This window comes from Labeo rohita, chromosome 25 (genome assembly GCF_022985175.1).
Source record: "Labeo rohita strain BAU-BD-2019 chromosome 25, IGBB_LRoh.1.0, whole genome shotgun sequence".
NCBI lineage: Eukaryota > Metazoa > Chordata > Actinopteri > Cypriniformes > Cyprinidae > Labeo > Labeo rohita.
In genome coordinates, this window is record NC_066893.1 from 22,453,838 (window position 1) to 22,480,071 (window position 26,234).

At 34.2% G+C, this 26,234-nt stretch overlaps 2 protein-coding genes across 2 annotated transcripts; one reads left to right on the forward strand and one right to left on the reverse strand.

The window, feature by feature from the left end:
- Positions 1-1,844: 1,844 nt before the first annotated feature.
- Positions 1,845-15,499, reverse strand: ptdss2 (phosphatidylserine synthase 2). The gene is made up of 12 exons (XM_051099233.1): positions 14,666-15,499; positions 12,805-12,906; positions 11,663-11,745; positions 7,977-8,044; positions 7,759-7,893; positions 7,111-7,161; positions 6,840-6,953; positions 6,638-6,756; positions 6,437-6,551; positions 6,206-6,351; positions 4,321-4,506; positions 1,845-3,164 (listed from the first exon to the last, which is right to left on the reverse strand). Exons 1-12 carry the CDS (start codon positions 14,764-14,766, stop codon positions 3,005-3,007), a joined length of 1,380 nt encoding a protein of 459 aa, XP_050955190.1. The 5' UTR covers positions 14,767-15,499; the 3' UTR covers positions 1,845-3,004.
- Positions 15,500-19,185: 3,686 nt separating this feature from the next.
- Positions 19,186-20,438, forward strand: cdkn1cb (cyclin-dependent kinase inhibitor 1Cb). The gene is made up of 2 exons (XM_051099249.1): positions 19,186-19,822; positions 19,947-20,438. The coding sequence occupies exons 1-2, from the start codon at positions 19,330-19,332 to the stop codon at positions 20,006-20,008; spliced, it is 555 nt and encodes a 184-aa protein (XP_050955206.1). The 5' UTR covers positions 19,186-19,329; the 3' UTR covers positions 20,009-20,438.
- Positions 20,439-26,234: the final 5,796 nt, after the last annotated feature.

Below are 26,234 nucleotides of genomic sequence, written 5' to 3' on the forward strand. Positions count from 1 at the left end.
AATCTAAGATTACGAGATTAAGTCGTAATAATTTCGAGAATAAAATCAAAATTACGAAAATAAAGTCAAAATATTTTGAAAATGAAGTCGAAATTACGAGAATAATGTCGAAATATTGCGATAATAAAGTCGGCACTAAAAGTTAAAAACAGATTATTAAGTTGGCTTGAGAAAGCCAACTTACTGATCTGCTATTTAAGAATATTATTATTATTCTTCTTCTGAGCCAAATTTCGGTATCTATCTCCTCCTAGAGTTTTCAAGCTAGAACCACCAAACTCGGCCCAGACCTTCAGACTGGTCTGACTCGGTGTGCTGTATCTTTTCAGACTGATCCGGCTTACGGTTTTCGTAAACCAGACTATCAAAGCCACCAAAAATTCAAACTCCAACTGACAAAATTCAAATCTAAACTCCCAGAATCCCTTGAGGCTCAATCAAGCTTCCCTTCTGTGTACTATTTCTAATCCATTTAGACTCATTTAAACTTCCACTCTAATATTCCTAATATTTCTAATCTATCTAGCTATCTAAATCATGCTAGCAACATGCGTGTTAGCAAAATGCTAATCATGTTAGAAACATGTTAGTAACTTGTTAATCATGCTAGCAACATGCTAGTACCATGCTAATTATGCTAACAACATGCTAGTAACTTAGTAATAATGCTAACAACATGCTAGTTTCATGCTAATCATACTGGAAGCATTCTAACAACATGCTAGTAAGATGCTAATCGTTTTAGCAACGTGCTAGTAACATGCTAATCATGTTAGAAACATGCTAACAGCATGCTAATCATGCTACCAACATGCTAGTAACTTGCTAATCATGCTAGCAACATGCTAATCATGATAAAAAATGCCAGCAACGTGCTAGTAACATGCTAATCATGCTAGCAACATGCTAGTTACCTGCTAATCATGCTAGCAGTATGTTAACCATGTTAGAAACATGCTAACAACACGCTAATATAATGTTAATCGTGCTAGCAACATGCTAGTAACATGCTAACCATGTTAGAAACATGTTAGCAACATGCTAGTAACTTGTTAATCATGCTAGCAACATGCTAATCATGTTAACAACATGCTAGTAAGCTGCTAATCATGCTAGAAACATGTTAACAAGCTAGTAACATGTTAACCATGTTAGAAACATGCTAGTAACATGCTAATCATGCGCGAAACATGCTATCAACATGCTAATCAGGAAACATGCTAGTAAATTGCTAATCATGCGTGAAACATGCTATCAGCATGCTAATCAGGCTAGAAACATGCTAGTAAATTGCTAATCATGCACGAAACATGCTATCAGAACGCTAATCAGGCTAGAAACATGCTAGTAAATTGCTAATCATGCTAACAATATTCTAGTAATTTGCTAATCATGCTAACAACATTGTAATCAGCCTATAAAAATACATGTTAAATCATGTAAGCAATGTGTTAAATCATGCTAGCTGCTTTCATACTTTTACAACTGCTTCAAACTTTCAGGCTAGGCTTTCTCAAGCCAATTTAAAGTTTGTTCTCAAACTTTACTCATCTAGTTACAAACTGATGTGTCTTAGCACATTTTAATGTATTATCTTAATAATGAACATACTGGTTTGTAGTGCAAGTAGTTTTATAGTTTATTTCACCTTGTTTATCTTCTTTGCTAATGAACCGGAAGTCTCGCCCACAGACTTACTTTCGCGCTTAAGAAAAAGGTGGATAGGTGCTTTGATTTAAGTTCCTTTACTTTTCATAGACATCATCTTACACTTGAATTTAGCAGGAACAGCCTGTATGAATGAAACATGCATGGTATAAATTATACAGACAGTTAACGAGGAATAACTCCTTTTTATTTATTGAAAACATTATAAAATATGAACTCAGTTCATTTCTATGTAACATGTTTACATGAACCACTATAAGCAGAGGCAGACAGAGCATCAAATGGTCCCACAAAGATTTCAGAGAGATAATCCTGATCATTTGGACGTGAACATATACTGCGATTTTAACTTTCCCCTCATAGTCAAATAAAAAATAACCCCTAAACACCTTCAGTAACATGATGCGAAACAGTAACAGCTCAGGCATTGCGCTTAAGTCGATCTAGCGCTAGACGTTTACATTCACAGTAAGATTATAATGGCATTTGATACATCGGATCAGGCCGTTTTTGGACTTGCACATTATCAGAAGACAGACGCACTACCACATCACAACAGCACACAACCCACTCACTGTGACCAGATACACGAACGGCCCAATACACTTACAACGTGAACTTTGGGATGACTTCCTGATTTTTTTTTATACTTATCAAACCCAAAACATAAGTTTCTGTCTGTGGTTTCCCTGCAGAAATAAAAACAGCATCAGCATAATGGCCGCTATGGTCTCACGCACACATTCACGCATGCAAACGGAAAGTAAAGTTCTTTGATTTTGGTCCAGTCATGGCGCTGACCCGTGTCAAACAGATCAGAAGGATTGTCCGTGTGTGAGGTGCTTGAAGCACGCTAACTTCCTTTAACCTCCTAAGCGTAGCAGAAGAACACAGCTGATTAGATAATTACATTCTCATAGCTTTTTAAATATAGTGTTGTAGCTCAAGCAGGACGTTTACTGTGCTCCTACCCGCTAAATGTAACTTAAAAATAGTAGTTTTATTCATTAATGGCTGTATGTGCACTTCCTCTACCGTGCATAGTGTTCTGCATCGAAATGTGTCTTCCTGCATAGCACCGATCAATAAACCCGAAACCACAGGGACAGTGGACCCCGAACCCTAAACGCCTCACCTATGTAACAGCTACAAAGACATATTTTTCCTAAATATACATAACAACCCTCTCCGCGGGGAGAGAAAATGATGGCATCGGCTGTTTGGATGCCGCTCGACAGACACCATGAGCGTTGGCATGATCTGAACATGATTATAAACACAAACGTGTCCAGTCGCGATGTGTAGTGCACGGCTGTTAGTGTGTGCACGGATGGATTCATGACTTCCTGTGTCGAACCGTGTCCATATTTCCGTTTAGTTTGCTACGGCCTGATGTGGCAGAATTGCTGCCGTCGGCATGTCCAGGGACTCTGTCCCGGTCTGAAGACCCTTCCTGTCTGCGCCGGCGTGTTTCTTTGTATCGGAGTGTGATGTCACTGTCAATGCAGAAGACTCAGTCAGTTAACATGTTAGTCAGTTTGATCGCTTTCTAATTATTTTCTAAATGTCAAACGTTTTTGAACAGTAAGATTTTTAATGTTTGTTTTTTTTTTTTAAAGAAGTCTCTTCTGTTCACCAAGCCTGCATTTATTTGATCCAAAATACAGCAAAACAGCACAATTTTGAAATATTTGTACTATTTAAAATAACGGTTTTCTATTTAAATATATTTTAAAATGTAATTTATTTCTGTGATTTCAAAGCTAAATTCTTAGCATCATTACTCCAGTCACATGATCCTTTAGAAATAATTCTAATATTCTGATTTGCTGCTCAAAAAAAAGGGAATTGACTACTATAATTGTTAAAAACAGCTGATGGAAATTTTTTTCAGTTTCTTTGAAAGTTTAGAAGAACAGCATTTATCTGAAATAGAAATTTTTGTAACATAAATGCCTTCATCACTTTTGATCAATTTAAAGCATCCTTTCTAAACAAAATTATTAATTTCTATAATTTTCCTTTAAAAAAAAAAAATATACTGACTCCAAGCTTTTGAATGGTATGGTGTATAATTTTACAAAAGCTTTTTATTTCAGATAAATGCTGATCTTTGGATTTTTCCATTCATCAAAGAATCCTGGAAAAAAAAAAAAATGTACTCAACTGTATTAATATATTAATAATAATAATATTATTAATAATAAAGGTTTTCTGAGCAGCAAATCAGCATATTAGAATGATTTCTGAAGGATCATGTGACACTGGAGACTGGAGCAATGACGCTGAAAATTCAGCTTTGAAATCACAGGAATAAATTACATTTTAAAAAACATTCAAATAGAAAACAGTTACTTTAAATAGTAAAAATATTTCAAGATTTTACCGTTTTGCAGTATTACTGTTCAGAAACTTTTGACAGGTAGTGTATAGCATACTAACAAATTACTCTTATTTCTGCAGCAATTTTTCAGGAAGCCTAAAAATAGTAAATAGCATGCTAGTGTTCCATTCTGAACAGAATATGATTTACTTTCTGATAAAAGATCAACAAATATTAACACATTTCATGATTACTTATAATTCATTTAATCAGCAATTTATAAGGATATCTGTAACTATGGTGATAGAGCTGATTTGAACATTTATTACCGGATGAAGAACCGCCACAAAGTCCAAATGAGGATGAGGACGATTCCAAGTATCCAGCACTGTGTAACGAAGAAGGGGATTGGCAGCATGATTGTGGTCGGATCATACTTGACCACGATCAGAAACTCTGTAACAGTGATGGCTGCCACAATCCACGCTTGCTGGCCCAACTTTTTATGGAATTTCCTAGAATCCAAAAAAATATATTATATTTGCTTAATGCAAATTCACAAAAGCAGGTATGGCAGCACAGGGGAAAAAAAAAAATGTTCCTAGTGAGCTGCCTAACTAGGTCATATTTTTAGGTCTCATAAGCATATCCCAGACAAAAAAGCCACTCTAAACAAAAAAAAATCTTAAGTAGCACAGCATGTATTATTTGCAAATAACTTCCAAAATAGAAGGAAGAACTGAGAGAATCTGATAAATGTACTATTTCTCCCAATAATTGTACATAGCATGTACTATGTACTTAACAAAACAGCCGGAACAGTTCACCCAAAAATGAAAATGTGCTGAAAATTTACTCAGGCTATCCAAGATGTAGATGAGTTTGGGTTTTTTTCCCCATCAGAACAAATTTGAAAATAATTTATCATTACATCACTTGCCCACCAATGGATGCTCTGCAGTGAATGGGTGCCATCAGAATGAGAGTCCAAACATCTTAAAAACGTCACAATAATTCACGAATAATCCACACCACACCAGTCTATCAATTAACATCTTATGAAACAAAAAGCTGCATATTTGTAAGAAACAAATTCATCAAGGCATTTTAACCTTAAACCTTTCCTTCTGGCTAAATATGCATAACACTTCCTCGAATGAAAACGTCCACCCCCTGTTGTTCTTTTCTCATCAAAGTCCACATTTGTTTAGAACCGTTTTGGACCAATTTTGCTTGTAAACAGTGCTTGACCTGTGCAAATTTCTCTCCTGATTCAGACAAGATGACTTTTCACTGTAAAAAGCAATATCATGGATAGAGGACTCATATTTTAGCTGGAAGCCAACGTTAAAAATGTCTTAATGATGAACTGACTGGAGTGGTGTGGATTACTTGCGGATTATTGTGATGTTTTCATCAGTTATTTGGACTGTCATTCTGACGGCACCTATTTACTGCAGATGATCCACTGGTGAGCAAGTGATCTAATGCTTTCTCTAAATCTGTGCCCATGAACAAACAAAATAATCTTCTTGACCATAAATAAATAAAAAAAATTGTGTGACTGAGGAAAAAAAAGAAAAAAAAGAAAAAAGAGGCTCTGCTCTGCATGCGTACTCTGTATAATCTGGTTCAAGACAGTTAGGGTATGTTAGGGTATGTGCATGTGCATGAAAACCATCTTATTTTCTCCTCCAACTTCAACTCCAAAACCTATATCGCTGCAGAAGTACCAACCCAGTGTTTACAAAGCGAACATGCAAAGATCATCAAACATCCTTTTAAAAAAAAAAAAAAAAAAAAAAAAAAAAAAAAAGTAAAACATTAGATGGGAGTTTTTCAACATACCCTAAGTATATTGACACAGATTACACAGTACACATGCACATCGCAGAACTAGACAAGACGAGGATTTAAGATTAAAAAGTATACGATTAAAATAATGATCCTCAGCTGGGATTGTTTAGAGCCATTTAAAGCTGCATTTAAACTGCATTTTGGATGTTCAAGTTCGCAGACACCATAGAAGTCCACTATAATGAGATCATTCCTGAAATGTTTTCCTCAAAAAACTATTTCTTTACAAGAAAGAAAGGCATGAAAATCTTGGATGACAACGGGGTGAGTACATTATCTGTAAATTTTTCTTCTGGACGTGAACTTCTCCTTTAAGACAGCTCACTAAGGTTTGGAAAGCCTCTTTATTATACTTACGGATCATCCATAAAATCGTAGATCTCTCGCATTGCCACTCCACCCACATTCACAAAGAAGACAAGCCGTAAAAGCACCAGGTAATGCTCTGGAGGCATCCACAATACAAACTTCAGATAAAATGTATTCAGCTCTGCCAACAGGAACTGCAAAAAAAAATGGGAGAAAGTGTGACCATTTTTCATTCAAAATCACTATGCAGTGATTACATGTGCTGGTCATATAACTCACCATGAAAATAATACCCAAAACCGCCAGCCATCTTCGCAGGTTAGATGCAGGACGCCATTCAAACTTCACCCAGCTGTATGGGGTAAACTGAAAGGCGATACGCTTAATTTTCCCTCTGAAACACAAAATTGCATAATGTCATGACAGTTTTGGATATCTGACCTGCAAACACATTCTTTCAGAGGTTTATTTTGTTTTTACTTGTATGTTGGGATGTTCCACAATCCCTGCCACTGATAAGGCTTCATGGAGAGCCAACCGAGAGTCTTCATGCCGCAGTAAATGCCCAACCCGTTACACACCAACACATCCATGATCCACTACAGCAGGAGAGAGTAACTTAATGAGGATTTGGTTTAAACGATGCATGATTCACAGGGTGTATTTGGTGTGTTTTACTCACGTGATCCCACCAGCACTCAGAGAAGTTGGGCAGCTGGTGTTCGAGGCTGTACTCCAGGAACTCAAACATCACACTGATGATCATGCACATCCACCAGTCTCTGATCATCAGCGTCTGAGACACACAGACACAAAAAACATGACTAATGGCTTCTAATTTAATTTTTTGATGCCGCCTGCTAATTTTAGGCGTGGTAGCACATTCACTTGCCAAACCCAGACATCCTCTTGGGCTAAATAAATCAACGCCTGGTGATCAGATTTTGACCAACCTTAATGTACCAGCCAAGAAAATGGGCAGGAACAAATCCATCCATTTTGTCCTGTTGGAAAAAAAAAAAAAAAAAAATTTTAATTACTACAAAAAAAAAAAAAACTAATATTTTCCTGCTGCAAAATCAAGTATTAAATAAAACCATATATTAAAAAAATAAAAGCATTAAATACAACATGAAATTAAAATGTTCCCTATTTATTTCAATAAACATACTTTTTCAATTGGTCAGTGCATTCTATTTAAAAAAAATTATATTATATATATTTTTTGATTAGGAAATGCATCCCATTACAAAACTTATGTGCTGATTCATGCTGTTCCTACATAGCTGTGAAAGTTTTATGTATCTCATATCACACTGTAATCTCAAGATTTTAATTTAAATTAATATTTCATGTCTATTTATTTATTTATTTGACAAACAACCATGTAAGAGTAGGATAATGTACAGTCAGACAGTCATTATTATTACAGAGTATATTCTGTGATACACAAATGACTACATTATCTCTAACATACTGTATATGCATAATAAATCTGTGACAAATGATCAGATGGATGACTAGCCATATGCGCAACCCTCTGAAACAGATGCATCTATATTATCCGTGTCAGTAATGCTTATTAATATTTTAATGCATACCCAGATGTTGTGGAAGGGGTCGGCAGGATGTCCAGGGTCATAAATAAGACAGTTTCCGCCATAATCTCTTTCAGGAAGAGGGACGCCAAGTTTTGGGTCAATGTACTTCATAAACTGCCTGCCGTCATGCACTGTCTGAGAGAAAAATCTGAAATTTACATACAACAATATAGACAAAACGTATATAAAAAGTTGTGCTGGTGAGGCTGATAACAAACCTGAAACAGGATGAAGATGAGGAAGAGTTCATACACAACAGAAACACAGAGCCAGAAACGCCAATATGCTGCAAAGACAAAAACACATACCCATAAATATTAACTTTCATACAAACACAAAAACACTAAAAAATACTAATGCACTAATATACAAATAATTAAAATCATAAGGGTAATTCCATGCAAAGGTCAACCTTACCATGAAAAAAAGTTTTTACTATACTGATAGTACAGATGTCAACATCTGGTGGTTCAAATGTCCATGTGAGGTCTCTCAAAGTTTTTAAAGCATTTTGATTTTCATTTTTAGAGCATGAATTTCCATAGTATGGTAAGTGCTATTTTCAGGTTTGTCACATCCATTACAGTACATATTTCTCATAAATAGACACATTAAAATTTAAACAAAGTAACAATGATATGTTCTGTGAAGAGCCATCGCTTCTCTCTTTGTTGGGTATTATTGTGTCTGGTTTGTGCATTTTAATTTGCAGAAATCCTACAAAGTATGTAGTCTCTTAAAAACTGTGTCCCTTTCTGTCACATCCATAACGCATGATTATTTCCCTTTTTTAACAGAAAACTTGCGCACAGACATATTTTTCTGATGTTTAGACTATCAACAAGGCTTTATTAAAATATAAACAGATGGTTTGGTATATTGGTAACACATACATTCTGTAAGCATTTATACGTCACATCCATAACGCTGGATTTGCCCATAAATCTTATACAACATACATAATTTTTTGGGGCTTATGTTGGATTATAAAAATGTTTGTTGTCTGTAACACACATAAACTATTAAAATTTACGTGCATTTGGGTTATTGGGCTCTGTTGATCATGTAAGATTATATTATGCCATATAATCAGAAACACTATTTTTATGGCAAACTTAAAATGTTAATTATTTTACCAAAATAAGAGGGATCATACAAAATGCATGTTTTTTTTTTTTATACATAAAAAGTGCTTACATATAGTCCACAAGAGAAAATAATAGTTGAATTTATAAAAATGGCCCTTTTCAAAAGTATACATATGCTTGATTCTTAATACTGTGTTGTTACCTGAATTTTTTGTTTGTTTGTTTGTTTAGTGATAGTTGTTCATGAGTGCCTTGTTTGTCCTGAACAGTTAAACTGTCTGCTGTTCTTCAGAAAAATCCAAATTCTTTGGTTTTTCAGCATTTTTGTGTATTTGAACCCTTTCCAACAATGACTATGATTTTGGATACTATATGCAAACATCTCTTATGTGAAATATCATATTCAGGTCAGTACTAACAAAAATAAATAAAAAAAAATAACATGCATTTTGTATGATCCCTCTTATTTTGGTAAAATAATTAACATATTGCAGATTCTGCAAGGTGTATGTAACCTTTTGACTTCAACTATAAAAAAGGAACATGCTTGAATTAAGGATGTGAGATTAAGATTGTAAAGCCGTTTTGGCTATGACTATATGACTACAACCATTTGTTTGCATCTGCGTCTCTAGAGACCGTCTCTATGTTGGAGTCCCCAGTCACTCTTCCATTCTCAAACAACCTCGCATACTTCACTGGGATTGAAATTTAACACCGTTCACTGTGACAGGTAGCCCAACTTATAATTTGCATCTACATTCGTCAGTTATCTCGTGCCCTTCAGAATGACCGGAGGAGGAGTCCTTCAATCATCTTTCCGGTTTCTGTGAGCGATGTGTTGAAAGCACCGTACCAGCTCATCCAGCAAAGCAAGTCGGCCCTCATAACAGCGAGCACAACAGAGAGTGCTTTGAAGGAGATGTGAGTTACTGTTGCTATAACAGTACACTCATTGTTTCTTTATGTTGAAACTCTGCTCTAAACTGTGTCTCAGAAAGCTACTTTATATCGTACCTTATTTACTCATAATTTTAAAGTTAAAAGGTTAGTTTACCCAAAAATGAAAATTCTGTCATTAATTACTCACCCTCATGTCATTCCAAACCCGTAAGACCTTCATCTTCAAAACACAAATTAACATATTTTTGAAATCTGAGAGCTTTCTGACCCTGCACAGACAGCAACACAACTGACATGTTTAAGGTCCAGAAAGGTAGTAAGGACATCATTACTTACTACCTTGACTAAACGTGGTACTTGTGTGGCTGCCTATGCAGGGTCAGAAAGCTCTCGGATTTCATCTCAATTTGTGTTCTGACGGCGAACGAAGGTCTTATGAGTTTGAAACGACATTAATTAATTACAGAATATTCATTTTTGGGTGAACTATCCCTTTAACTTATACATAAAAACCTCTGATTATTTAGCTACATTAGGAGTTATTAAGTAGCAGCTAACTACTAAAGCTTTCTCAGGCAAATAAAGAAAATTTGCAGTGAAATCATTAAACTTGAACACAAATTTACAGTAGGGCTGCAAAATTCACACCGCCATTTTCCAATAAAAATTGTGACTGCAATTCAAAATGGGATTTTTTTTTTCTTGTTTGTAGGACTGCACAACTTGTCCCAAAAGTATGATTATACATCAACATAACCAACCTCATCTAACGACCAATTCTTACATATATTATATGAAGTGGCTAATTCGTACGACCTCACTTGTATGATTTTGTACACTTTCTGTGAGGGTTAGGTTTAGGGGTGGGTTAGGTGTGGTGATGAATGGTATGAATTCCTACAAAATTTTCCACCTTGTAAAATACCTATGATTTTTCCCAAACATACAATTTTGTACAAGCAAGGTCGTATGAATTTGTAAGAATTAGCCACCTTACAAATTGCTGTGAGATTGGGTTGATATAACTATAAAATAATCATTTTTATTAGGATGCTAATTACTGTTAAATAATTTATAAAAAATACTACTAAATACTTTTTTTTATTTATTTATCTCAATTTATCTGTGGTCTTAATTTCTTTATTTCTAATTAAGAGTGCAGCTGTAATTTACAGTAAATGTAGCTTTTAAAACTCTTATTAACCACCTCGTAAAAAACTACCATACTAAAATCATTTTACTATGCAGAACACCTGTAAAATGACAATACTAATATTTATACCAACATTTATTTATTGTACTGCAGCCATAGTTAACAGAAAATGTAACTTTTAAAACTCCTAATCTACATAATCAATTCTAAAATGGGGATCATCTACAGTTTTATTATTTAACTTAATATTGCAGCATAAAGAGAAAACAAAAAGCCATGTACAGACTTCTGGAAACACTACTGAGTGACTCAACTGACTTGACGAATCATTTTTATAAACTGATTCATTGAGATAAATACAAATTAATCACTCCTCTCAAAATAATATAGAGGGTCTTTTTAGAAAACTGTCTAATGATTACATCAGCTCGCTCAAATGTAATGTGAAAGTGTGTGAAAAACAATGATGTATTTGTTTAGTCACACATCACTGCTAGCTATTCGAAAGCATGTTACTGGAAAAGTGACGCTATTCTTAAAACAGCTGAGCAACTGTCACATTACTGAAACCTGTAGTTAAGTCACTACTTTTAGCCACTCCACCTCAACAGCACCACGAGACCTCACAATTACAGCATCTCAAAGATGACCTGAAGGTGATGTGAAACCTGGGTTAAGGTTAAATCATGACCATGTCTGAATAAAGGTTACTGTTCTGACTTCAGTTTGGGTTAGATCACGTAAAGGTTACTGGTCTGACCTGGATGAGGACGTGAGAACGGACCATCTTTAGCTTGTGTTACTCCAAAGCAAAGGAAGACCAGAATACTGGCCACAATTCCTCTGAAAAACACAAGATATACACAAATTAAAAACAAACAGTGGAGAAAATTCAAGTGGCTCTTTTGATGCAAAATTCGCTGCTATGATGCTTAAAAGAACACTCCACTTTTTTTGAAAATAGGCCCTTTGTCCAACTCCCCTAGAGTTAAACAGTTACGTTTTACCATTTTCGAATCCATTCAGTCGATCTCTGGATCTGGCGGTAGCACTTTTAGCATAGCTTAGCACAGATCATTGAATCTGATTAGACCGTTAGCATCTCGCTCAAAAATAACCAAAGAAAAGTTCAATATTTTTCCTATTTAAAACGTAACTCTTCTGTAGTTACATTGTGTACAAAGATGGACGAAAAATGAAAAGTTGCGATTTTCTAGGTCGATGTGGCTAGGAACTATACTCTCATCAACTGAATGGATTTGAAAACGGTAAAACTAAACTGTTTAACTCTAGGGGAGTTGGACAATTTATTTTTTTTTTTTTTCAAAAAAAAAAAAAAAAATATTGGAGTGTTCCTTTAAGTGTTTCTAGGACATTTCTAGCCACTTTTTAGTAGCCTTTTTAGTAGTAAAAATTCTTTGTTAAAGAGTTACAAGTTATGAACCGAACCAACCATGAGATGAATATCTTTTTTTCCTCATAACTGTGTGACAAACTCGTAATTGCGAGTTATAAAGTTAGAATTGCAGGACAAAGTCGCATTTCTAACTTTTTTTGGTTTTTGAACTTTGGTTCAAAACTGATCATAAAGCTACACATTCATACTAAAATACTAGCTGCTCTTTCTTTTGATAAAGGTCATGTGCTTTTAATCACAGCGGTCAGTCTGTAACCTGGACTTTGTGATCAGCAGCAGATGTCACACATAATCCTGTTAGCCAATAAAAAGCCTGGAACTTGCCAAGGACATCCCAGCTACAGCCATGTGACATTTCCGTTCACATCAGACCACTTTAGCTTCTGTTCAGGAGGAAATAGTGTGTCTCATTCTTTGGCGCTGTGAACTGCATTCTGGTCTCAGTGCTAAAGGTAGAGGACACACTGACTGCATGCCACCCATACCTTTTAGTGTTGTACGCCGTGTCGTGTGGGGTCTCTTCCAATAGTGTCACATAAACCAGAGCACATGTTAGGATGAACAGCACTGTCAGGGTATGTGCCCTCCTAAAGAGAGAAAGACGAAACAAGAGTACAGAGCTTGCATTCAGAAGTTACTGGCAGAGGCCTGGTTAGGGCTTTTTTTTTTTTTTTTTTACATTCAAAACCTGCTGAGCTGGTATACAGGTTGATCATGAACACAACCACGCCTCAACATACACGCCTCAACACACGAATACACACGGGGGAGAGAGGAAAGATCAGTGCAGCAGTTTGTTACAGCAAATACAGTTCTTGGAATTGATTTTCAAAGAGTATTTTGACCTATAAGAGGTCAAGTTTTTAGTCTCAACAATTGTGTTACCTACAAAATCAAATCAAAAGTAGCTTTATATAATTGGAGATAGAACTTTTTAAAGACTTTTTAATTGAGAAAAGCATAGCATTTAAAGGGATACTCCACCCAGAAATCAGTCAAACCAACACTATTTAAATAAATAAATAAAACAAAAAGATTTTTTTTTTTTTTTGGACGAACTATCACTTTAGGGTTTACAATTTAGTCATCCTAAAAAAAAAAAATAAAGCAAACAAATTGGCATAGGTATTATTAGATTATTACAATTATCATTAATATTAAAATTATTCATTTGTTATGAATAATTATTAATTTAGTAACTGCATTAAAAATCATTAAGCAAAAGTTTCTGTAAAATTTGTTATAAAAAAATGTGCATTAGTACTATTAAATTAATTTTTATCATCATTATTATTGTTATCATCAAAAATATTTGTAACAACAAAAATAATACTTTCATTTACTGTTTTAATCTGAATGAATTACTGCATTAAAAATCAAGAATTTAAAAAAAAAAAGTTTTTAAATATTAGCTGTAACAGTCCAAAACTAAAACAAACAATTTATGCACACAATTCGCATAAAGTTATTGGATTACTTTTATTAAAATAATAACTACTGGGATTATTATTAATGTTATTAAAATTATAATTATTGAAAATAACAACAAAAAAAAGATTATTATTATTATATGTGACCCTGGACCACAAAACCAGTCTTAAGCAGCACAAGTATGTTTGTAGCAATAGCCAAAAAAACACTGTATAGGTCAAAATTATCAGTTTTTCTTTTATGCCAAAAATTATTAGGATATTAAGTAAAGATCATGTTCCATGAAGATATTTTATACATTTCCTACTGTAAATATATCAAAACTTAATTTTTGATTAGAAATATGCATTGCTAAAAACTTCATTTGAACAACTTTAAGGGCGATTTTCTCAATATTTGGATTTTTCTGCACCTGCAGATTCCTGGTTTTCAAATAGTATCTCAGCCAAATATTGTCCTATCCTAACAATTATCAATGGAAAGCTTATTTATTCACCTTTCAGATGATGTATAAATCTCAGTTTAAAAAAAATGTACCACTATGACTGGTTTTGTGATCCAAGGTGAGATATTATAATTATTATTATTACAGTAATATATAATTAGTATTATTACAGTTGTTAATGTATAAACTATATATCGATCCGTCATGTTTTTCTTCTCTACAGTTCAGCACGTACGAGACCAGGAGAGAAAGAGTCTCTTCCACAGCATCTGTCCATCTTAAAGCCTTTAATTGATCGAGTGTCATTCTGCTGAGGTTGCAGAAGAGAGAAAAGCCGAGCAAAGCTGTTATACTACTGAACAGCCTCTGGACATCACGCACACACTCACACGCTACAGAAAGACACTGAAATCGAAGAACACAATCATAAATCCACTATCATAACATGAGAGATGTGGTTGTAAACTCACCAGAAGAATGTGTTGGTTCCATCATCGAACACTTCACACTCAGAACGGCCGGTTAACGGGAGATCATCTGTGCCAGACTTCTTCCACTCACCCTTAGCCATCACGGCAGAGGTTAAACCAAACCTGAACTAAACTAAACCTAAATCACCTGAGATTTCACTGAGAACTTTCTAAACCCAACAAGCATGTACTAAACGTACACACACACTCATACAACACATATAACTTCAATCTAAATTTAAACCAACAATTGAACTAAACCTAGCTGACACCTGAATTATCTGTAACCCAACAGACCTGTCATGTCAAACTGAACTAAACCCAACAGACCTGCGCTGAACTGACTCAACCTGACCTGCAAGTAAACTGACCCCTAACACAACATGCCCATGCTGAGAAATTAAAATTCAGTTATAACTAACCCAAACCTAACTGACTTGCGTTGAGATTTAAGCCTGAACTAACTAAACCAGAAAAAATCACTACAACCCAAACCAACCAAGACTCACCTGAACTAACATTACCTAAACCAGCGCGGTCGCGCGGAGACGTAAACCTGAAATAAAACATAAAACAACTAAAATCACAGTAAGCCAAAGGAGCTCGTGCGCGTCCCGCCACTGGCCGGTAACCGAGCGAATTAACCGGATCAACAGTCGTTCATGGACGCGAGGTTTTGGGAACCGGCAGGAAAACGACCTCTTCAAGCTTCATATATGAACGCAGCGGGAACGCACCATCCTCCGAGGACCAATAAAACGATTTTACAAGAGTGCAGCAGACGCACGCGCACCTCTCGTGCACTTTAGAAAAATATAACCATCGTAAGGTCGCGCGGCATGGCGTCATTTCCGTTCACTCACAGACGGCGTCACAAATTTGTGTTTTTGGTCATCCAACCATGTGCACAACATTCCGCTCTGTTCTGCATCCACAATAAGTTATGCATTTATTAATTATTATTTATTGTTTATATTTATGCATTTAATATTAACGTTATATATAGTCGTAATTACGCTAAATATATTATACACTACAAGTCAAATGTTTTTGAACAGTAAGATGTTTTTTTAAAAAAAAAAAAAAAAAAAAAAAAAAAGTCTTCTGCTCACCAAGCATGCATTTATTTGATTAAAAGCACAGCAAAAGCAGTAATATTGTGAAATATTTTTACTATTTAAAATAACTGTTTTCTATTTAAATGTTTTAAAATGTCATTTATTTCTGTGATCAAAGCTGAATTTTCAGCATCATTACTCCAGTCTTCAGTGTTACATAATCTTTCAGAAATCATTCTGATATGTTGACTTGCTGTTCAAGAAACATTTTTATTATTATTATCAATATTTGAAACAGCTGAGATCAGTGTTTATCTGAAACAAAAAAGCTTTTGTAACATTATGCACTATATCATTCAAAAGTCAGTATATATATATAGGGAAAGAAATTACAGAAATTAATACTTGTATTTAGCAAGCTTGCTTTAAATTGATAAAAAGTGATGATAAAGACATTTATGTTACAAAAGATTTCTATTTCAGATAAATGCTGCTCTTCTGAACTTTCTATTTCTATTTTTAACATAATGATAATAATAATAATAAATGTTTTTTAGCAGCAAATCAGAATTTTACAATGATTTCTGAAGGACCATGTGACTAGTAATGATGCTAAAAATTCAGCTTTGAATTCACAGGAATAAATTACATTTTAAAATATATTCAAATAAAAAACAGTTATTTTAAATAGTAAAAACATTTCAAAATTTCACTTTTTTTCTGTACTTTGAATCAAATAAATGCAGGCTTGGTGAACAGAAGAGACTTCTTTAAAAAAAAACATTAAAACTCTTACTGTTCAAAAACTTTTGACTAGTAGTGTACCAGCAGGCCTACTAGTATATACTAGCGTATTAAACATCCAGTATTTCAAATAACAAACGTGCCTCTCGAGGTTTACACACAGGTTGACAGATTATATGGTGTGATGGAACAATTTACATAATCATAAGAAATTTCCATCACATGATCACAGTATACATTATGAGACACCAGAACCTTCCACAGTTTGAGCAAAGTACATTAAACCTTGAGCTTGTTGCATAAACTATGTTAAGACTGTGTCTTAAGAACTAGTTTGACTGTCTAGCAGTTAACAAAGTGGTTATCAGTCTTACTTTTCAAATTCAAACTAGACCAATCTTTTATGTAACTAGTTTTAAAAGGTTATGACCAGTCTTACAGAAAAAAAATTAGATGACTAACTTTTAAGACTAGTCTAGGCTGTTTATGCAACCGGCCACAGACCCTTCGAGCAAAGTACATTAAACCTGGAACTGGTTGAACCTGTGAACACTGACAGACAACAGTGATAAAATTCATACATTATGTAAGCGGCATGTTAATGTAAAACAAATTATGTTCTACTTCACTTTAGTAATGGTGTATACAACTCTAAAAGCCTTCAAAGAAAGCAGAATCAGCTAAAAAAAAAAAACACTTTAGTAGTGTAGTACAGTAGAGCTCCGTAATTTATAATCGTTTCGGTTGAACTGTACTATTACCAATTTCAACTCGACTAATGTCTCGATTAAAGCTTGTTAAACTTGCTTGTTGCAAGATTGCGCTGGAAAATGCAGGGTATTTGTGTGCATTTGTTAAACTCCAATTCTTATTTGTCCACTAAGACATACAGGTTACAGAATATAAATATGATGACTGAAACCAGCGATTTGCAACGTTATAAACCTAATGTGAACCCAATTAGGTTTACCTCAAAGTTTATTTAACACAATACTGTACTATGGTCAAAAAGGGGCGCTGTTGCACTATTCACAAAGCACATTATGTCCCACTTTACTATAATAATGATGTTTACAACAAAGCTTTTACAGAATTTAGCTAAATGTACAGCACTTTAGTAGTACAATAGAGCTCAGTTATTTATAATCTTTTTTCCGGCTGACCTGTACTATTAATGGCTTCAACTCGACTTATGTCTCGCTTGTTAAACTTGCTTGTTGCAGAGCAAGATTGCACTAAAAAATTCAGGGTAGCCTATTTGTTGTGCATTTATTAAACTCAAATTCTTGTCCATTAAGACATACAGGTTAAAGAATATAAATATGATGACTGAAACCAGCAATTAACAAGGTTATAAACCTAATGTGATCCTATTTTAGTTTTACCTCAAAAGTTTATTTAACGCAATACTATACTGTGGTCAAAATGGGGCGCTGTTTCCCTATTCACAAAGCATAACTATTGAACAGAAACGCGTCATTAGATTTTAAATCAGACAAAAGACTAAAGTCGTTTTTATACGTTCTTGTTGTTTTTGCGGCGAAGGCCACATTAACGCTGATTTGGAAAGTTTATATTCTTATAATGATACTATTTTGTACTAAATAGCCTACTGATTTTTTTTTTTTTTTTTTTTTTGCTACTTGTTAATTATTTAATTAGTGCATAGATTGTACTGTTTTTCTTGTCCCAGACCCATATTTTAATCATATAAAATTATAAGTACAAACATAAATTATTATGTCTTAAAAGCGTGAGATAAACAAGATATTTTAAAACGCAAATCAATTGTAATATTAAAATATTTTATAGTGTAGTTACTTGTTTATCAAGGAAAAAGCAGTGTTGAAGAATGTAAACAAATATATGGGAACATTTTAAAACGTAAAGTAAATATCACTAAAATAGAATGTTTTATTATTATTCAGTGTCGGGAACGTTACTTTGAAAATGTAATACATTACAGATTACAAGTTACCCCATTTAAAATGCAATAAGTAGTGTAACTAATTCAGTTACTTTATTAAAGCAATGTAACTGATTGGTTTCGATTACTTTAATCAATTCTTTGCATTGATATACACAAACCCAAATAGGAAATAAAACAGTTATCCGGAAACACTGGTGTCTCATATTTTAGAGCAGTCAATACAATTTTGGAAAGAAATGTATGTGAAAATATTTAGATGTAACCCCACATTTTTATAAGTAACAGTAATTGCACATTTTTCTCAGTAACGTAACAGATTACAGTTACATTTATTTTGTATTACGTAATTCCGTTACATGTAACTAGTTCATCAACATTCTGTGCATTATTCCAATCAAACGGTCAAATATTATTTTTTTATTAAATTACATATTGTATATATCACATGGTACACGAAACAACACATATTCTTTGGAAAATTTTCTATCTATCTTTTTGATGTATTGAATTATAATTATTGTTTAATTCAGGCCGTTGTCGTTATTTTAATTAACGTATTTTACTCCAGGTGGTGCAATGCGAGCGGCGGGGGAAAGAGCGCTAAAATCATAAATTTAGACGACGGGCGCAAGGCAACGGGGCACAACCAACCACAGCTGAATATATGCGGGCCTAACCAATCACAGACGAGTAGTGGCGGGTCTAACAACAGAACCAAAGGAGTGGGGGATGTTGACCAATAGGAGCGGAGCGTGTAGTTTTACACCGCTGAGGCGCAGGACTTTAAATCTGACGAGATTAAATCACGGCAAGACCTGGAGCTTTATGATATACAACGACGTGTGTTGTAATTCACACTGACTTTTTTTTTGCCCTTAGGAAATTTCACATCTATTTGACTTGTTTTATTCTGGATTTGTCCACTATCGACGATGTCTGCCGTCCTGCTTTCCACCATGGCCGGGGAAAGACTGACCCCAAGGAAAACCGCTCCTCAAAGAAGCAAAGAGATACTTCCTCTACTGAAGCGAACGGGAACATGCCGAAATCTGTTTGGACCGGTGGATCATGACAAGCTGAGGCGAGAATTGTCTTCCAAACTTCGCAAAATATCCGAAAGAGATCAGCTGAGGTGGAACTTTAATTTTAGCGAAGGACAGCCGCTGGATGGGGATTTAAAATGGGAGGAAAGTCGAGCTGAGGAGTGTCCGCAGTTTTACAGAGAAACGACTGCCGTGTCAAAGAGCCCTTTTGTGAACTTGTCCACGACGGAAAGAATCACCCAAGTTGGCCCAAAACGTGATGGACGTTCAGTGAAGGTCTTGAACCAAAAGAAGCAGATAAACAAGTGTAACCGAAGAAAATTATCTCGCAAACCAGTCGCTCGCGTCCAGACGAAGAGACTCACGGACATGCGCATTACAGGTAAACAATACACATCTAATAATACTGCTATGAAATAAATAGTAGTCATATATAACATAACAATGAAACTATAATAAAATACAGTGTTCATGGTTTTTAATGTTGTGAATTTGTTTTCTTGTAGACTTTTATGGGAAAAGGAAGAAAACGGAAAACGTCCATAAAGAAAGCGGAAACATGGAGTGAAATCACATCTTCTGAAGAAAAAAGCGCAGTTACCGCAGCAGTCCGTGCGTCACATTGTGGTGGCGGGAAAAGGCCGGAAGTAATGATGTCTCAGAGTCTGACTCACGTTATTACGTGATAATGTGATTAATGTGATGTATTTATTCACTGATGTATGTGCCGTTTGTGCGGTTTCAACATATAAGAGCAATATACAACTGTTAAGTAACTTTAAATTAAAGTCAGGACAAGTAAGCCTATTTATTGTTGTCTAATATATATATGCATGTATATATTTTGTAATGGCCTAAGTTATTTATTTATTGTTTATTTACTTTTGCATTTCAAGTATACTTTTGTGGTCGAAAATGTAGCAATTCTTCTTGAGGGAAATCACAATCTTGAGCCATATTTGTCACTGTTGTAAATTTTTGTTTAATAAATTTGTACATATAAACTTATGTTGTCTCTTGTCTAGTTTGTGGTTTTTCCAGCATGTGAAAAATATAATAGTTATAATAGTTAGGTAATAACAGGTTAGTTATAATAACAAGTAAATCATATAGTTTTCAAAACCTTTACAACCATAAACTGGTGATTATGTGAAACAGAAATTCACAGTCTTTCCAACCATATTGTAGCTTTATAGTAAGAGCACCCTTACGAAAATTTACCATGGTTTTACTACAAATAAAACATTTTAAAAATAAAAATAACATGGTTACTATAGTTCAGCCATGGTTTTGAAACACTAACCTAGTTTAACCATGGTATTTGTAGTACAACTGTGGGTATACAAATGGTAATCAACATGCCAAAAATGTAATTTTCGTAAGGGCATGTATGCAGGATAACAATGTTATTTGTTTTTTTTTTTTTTTACGTTTTATGTAATACCATTTGAGCTTTGTAATTTTTAAAAAATAAATATTTTCTAGTTAAGTACAGTAACGGAAACTTTAATATGATAAAACAATTGTTAAAAAATCGTAATAGAGTGGAAATAATTTTCACTTATAAACTGCTAGTAAATTTAAAAATTACTTTAAAAAATGTAAAGTTGAATGAAAACACACTGAATTAAACATGCAATTTTGAAGTAGAAAGACTGAAATAGTAGTTTCCTTTAGAACTTTGAAAAATCTTTTATTTTTATTTATTTATTTATAGTGCAAAATGAAAGCTGGTCATTGCTCAATTTATATACTACCAGTCAAAAGTTTTTTAATGTTTTTTTTTTTTTAAAGAAGTCTCTTCTGTTCACTAAGCCTGCATTTATTTGATACAAAGTGCAGCAAAAACAGTAAAACGTTTAAATATTTTTACTATTTAAAATAGCTGTTTTCTATTTGAATATATTTTAAAATGTAATTTATTCTTGTGATTTCAAAGTTAAATTTTTAGCATAATTACTCCAGTCACTCCAGCACCCAGCCAACATTTGTATGTGGGGCCCATATGGGTATGAACTGGGCTTAAAAATGGGCCCCATGTAGAATTGTCCGCGGTTTCCATAATAGCCCCATGTTAATTGCCCACATGGATTTCATACAGGATTGCACTTGTCACAAGGTGGGACCCAACTGGGCAACACGCACAAAACCCATCTTGGTCCCATCTTTAACCCAGCGTTTGTATGTGGGACTCATGTGGGTTTGAAACGGCCTGAAATATGGGCTTAATATGGTATTGTCCACGGGTTCCATAATGGCCCCACGTCAATTGCCCACATGGATCTCATATAGGATTGCTCTTGCCATTAGGTGGGACCCAACTGGGCAACACGCACAAAACCCATCTCGGTCCCAGCTTGAAAACAGCTGGGTAGATTTTTTTTTGTTTCTTTGATGAATAGAAATTTCAGAAGAACAGCATTTATCTGAAATAGAAATCTTTTGTAACATTATAAACACCTTTATCATCACTTTTGATCAATTTAAAGCATCTATGCTAAATAAAAGTATTAATTTCTATAATTTCTTTCCTAAAAAACTTATACTGACTCCAAGCTTTTGAATGGTATAGTGTATAATGTTACAAAAGTTTTTTTTTTATTTCAGATAACTGCTGATCTTCGGATCTAATCAAAGAATCCTAAAAAATTTACTCGTTTTAAATATTGATAATATAGCTAAAATAGGACAGGATCGAATATGTGAGACATATTTGTGAGTACTTGAAAGCATGGAAAGATAAATTGAGGATAGTGTTTACAAGAAAACGACTGCAAACGTTTCGATTGTAAAAGTACGTCAATCTTTAAATAATTGTTAATAGCCTGTATTGACTATTTTTCACGCTAGAAACTGGTAGCATCATTTAAACCAAGTTAATTAACCAAGGTAACAGCACAAACCTCGCAATTTGAGGTATCATTACTGTCCTACTGTCAAACATCGTCGACATTAGCCTAATACTAGGATTAGTGGTTTGTCCTGAAAGAAAGAAAATGCCGTCGGGGGAGGGGAAGGGGACTGAATGTTTTCAAGACCACAGAGGCAGAACAAAAGCGACTCGAAAACGAGCGGGAGAGATGAAAAAGTGCGGTAGCGATGAAAAGACAAGGATGAGAGCGTGCCATCTCGTTTTGACCTGCAAATTAGGCCGAATTAAAGCTCTGTGACCCGCGCGCTCTCCTCCCACATCTCAGCTAATTCCTCTCAGCGCGCGCGGCTCCCCGCGAAAACACCTGCTGGAGCGCGCGCATAGGAATGGCGCGTGCTGCATACGAAAACACAGAGACTCGCCGGTGATCTGCTTAATATTCATGCGTGTTTAACATCTGTATGACAGAGAGCTCATCTGCACTGTCAGAGAGAAAAACAGCTGCGTTCAAGATGCTTCCCTTGTAGTTTTACTCTATTATTATTTGTACAATTCTCGTTTTTTCTCAAAGGTCCGGTCCTAATCCCAGACCAGTTTCTGATTGTGTCTTCACAAAGCTCTCCTAAAATGGACAAAGTACTTAAACTACAAAGAACTTACCTGTACAAACAATAATAAAAGAAACAGCAGATAAAAGAACCAGCATGAGTTGAAAGGAACAGGATGGACCATCTGACTTCAATTACTTTTAACTGATGTGGTTTTCCATAGGCACATACAAGGATGTAAGTCACGACTGGGGGGACCAAATGACTAAAAGTCCACATCAGTCATGCACTATTGTAAATATGGGGGTGGGAGAAATGTACATCAAACAGCATTTAAACAGCATTGTATTTTAACAAAATTAAATAGCCTACCATTTAAAATTTAAATTTATAAGGGGTCACGACATGGATTTTATTATTTTAATATGTTCCTTGAGGTTTACTTATAATGTTACTAAAGTTTTGTTCACAAAAATAAATCAATAAATATGTGGAAAATGATTATTTTCAACCCTCATTCTGACCCTCTGTCTGAAATAACAAGTTTTTAAGGGGCAGGTCCTTTAAGTCAGTATTTCAGTATGGCTACGTCATTAAAAACAGTATCAACGCCTCATCACTATTGCATGAAAGTGTTTTTACAACATGATAAATATAATGGTCATTTCCAGACAAAGCATTTCATAAAATCATTTGTTTACCATTTGTGATGCAGCTGCAATCAGATGTAGTTCCATTAAGCATACAAAGACCTCTCATGTCAAAAGATCAAGAGAAATTTGATTTCTCATGTCGTTTTATTTTTCAAATAAAAATGCCCTCAATAAATGACAAGATTGTTGTTGGTGATACTTGCCAGAAATTGAAGAAACATTTATTTGATTATATGTTTTCTTAGAATAACTAGTTGAGATTGGCGAATGCCAATAGTACAATATTTGTAAAAATTGATTAAGTTAAATTATTTTACTTTTTTCTCGCTATGCTGTAGAAAGAGTAATATAATTCTTAACAATTAATTAAAAGAATTATTATATATGTGTAACAAAATTATGCATAAACAGCATATATATATATATATATATATATATATATATAATATCAACTTTACATATAATCTCAGAATTTTGACATTTTATGATTTTTCCAAGATATTATGTCACATCTTGAGTCACACCAACGGATCCGCTGCAGTGAATGGGTGCCGTCAGAATGATAAAACATCACAATATTCCACAAGTAATCCACACCACTCCAGTCCATCAATTAATATTGTGTGAAGCGAAAAGCTGCGTGTTTGTAATCAACAAATCCATCAAGGTGTTTTAACTTCAAACTGTCGCTTCTGGACATAAAACCAGTCCATAATTCATAATAATGCCATGTTGTCCTCTCAAACCAAAACATCCACAGGCATGTATTGTCCTGTTTTTGCTTGTAAACCTGATCAATATAAGCATATTTCTCTCCTGATTCAGAACAGACAACTGGAGAAAGCAATATTATGAGAGAGGACTATTATAGATGATTGATGCACTGGAGTCATGTGGATTACTTACATTATTGTGATGTTTTTATCAGCTGTTTGGACTCTCATTCTGATGGTACCCATTCACTGGAGAGGATTCACTGGTGAGCAAGTGATATAATGCTAAACTTTAAATTATAAATCTGTTCCAATGAAGAAACAAACTCATCCACTTTTTGGATGCTTGAGGTTGAGTACATTTTCAGCAAACTTTACATTTTGGGTGAACTATTTCTATTAATTGTTGGATAAAGTTAAGAAGGACTTCATTCTAGGTTAATTTGCTACATAATAGTTTATCTAATCAGTCCCACAAACAAAAACATGAGAATTGTGAATTAAAATATGAAAAAAACATCATAGGACACCAAAATACTGTACTCATGAATGGTGCTTGTATGTATAACCCATACCTCGATCTGTGGACATAGTGAAATTACAGGGCAGATGTCGTCCCTCATGAGTGCTGGGGTCTCCAGTCTTTCTCACCCACTCCACAGCTGCGTCTCCATGGACACCAGCTGGCCAACCACTTCCAGCAGGGGGAGGGGTCAGCCGAGGGCGTAGATCACCAGCTGACATGCTCACTCAAGCACATCAAATCCAGACGATCTGTGATGTCAGAATGTTGACACATGTGATCAAGCAGCAGTTATGAATTAGCAACTCACCAGCTGACCAAATCACTCTTCCTTGGGAAAAACGCTTATCTTTGTAATTAATATACACTACACTACCAGTCAAAAGTTTTTGAACAGTAAGAAGCTTTTCTGCTTACTTTATTTGATCCAAAATACAGTAAAAGCAGTAATATTGTGAAATATTTTTACTACTTAAAACCACTCAGAAATCATTCTAATATGCTGACTTGCTGTTCAAAAAACATTTATAATTAATATTATCATCAACATTTAAAACAGCTGAATACATTTTTTTCAGGATTCTTTGATGAATAGAAAGATCCAAAGATCATCTGAAATAAAAAGGTTTTGTAACATTATACACTATACCATTGGTGTCAGTTTTTTTTTTTTTTTTTTTTTTTTTTTGGAAAAGCAAGGATGCTTTAAATTAATCAAAAGTGCTAATAAATACATTTATAATGTTACAAATGATTTTTATTTCAGATAAATGCTGTTTTTCTGAACCTACTATTTATCAAAGAAACCTGAAAAAATATACTCAGCTGTTTTCAACATAATAAATGTTTTTTGAGCAGGAAATCAGAATGTTTGATTTCTGAGCTTTGAAATCACAGGAATAAATTACATTTTAAAATATATTCAATTAGAAAACAGCTTTTTAAATAGTAAAAATATTTCAATTCAACTGCTTTTTCTGTACTTTGGATCAAATAAGTGCAGGCTTGATTAAAAAAAAAAAACATTAAAAATCAAAACTGACTGGTACTGTACTGATATATTACTATACCACCGTTTTTGTTAATATTTTGAATTAGATTTGATTTTTTATATTTGCTGTTGTCACTTTAATTTTAAAGTTTTAGTAACTATGTTGTTTTTGGCAGTTTCATTTTATGTTTTAATTAGTCTATATAGTTTATTTATTTATTAGTTTTAATCTATTTAATATTAATTACTTTAATACTTAAAGTTAATCTAAACAAAAATAAGAAATGTTGCCTCAGCAGTTTGCTGAAATAAAATGTTTGAGTTTCAAGTAATTTCAGTTTACATTTATGTCAAGCAGCTTATTTTCTTTATAGTTTTAGTTTTGTTAACTATGATGACCCTGGTTCTTGAGTGACCTGCGTTGTACCAAGGTTATGTACATAAAGGTTTACTGTGTAGGAGCTGTGTTGACAAATATATCTTTAAGTTGAAAC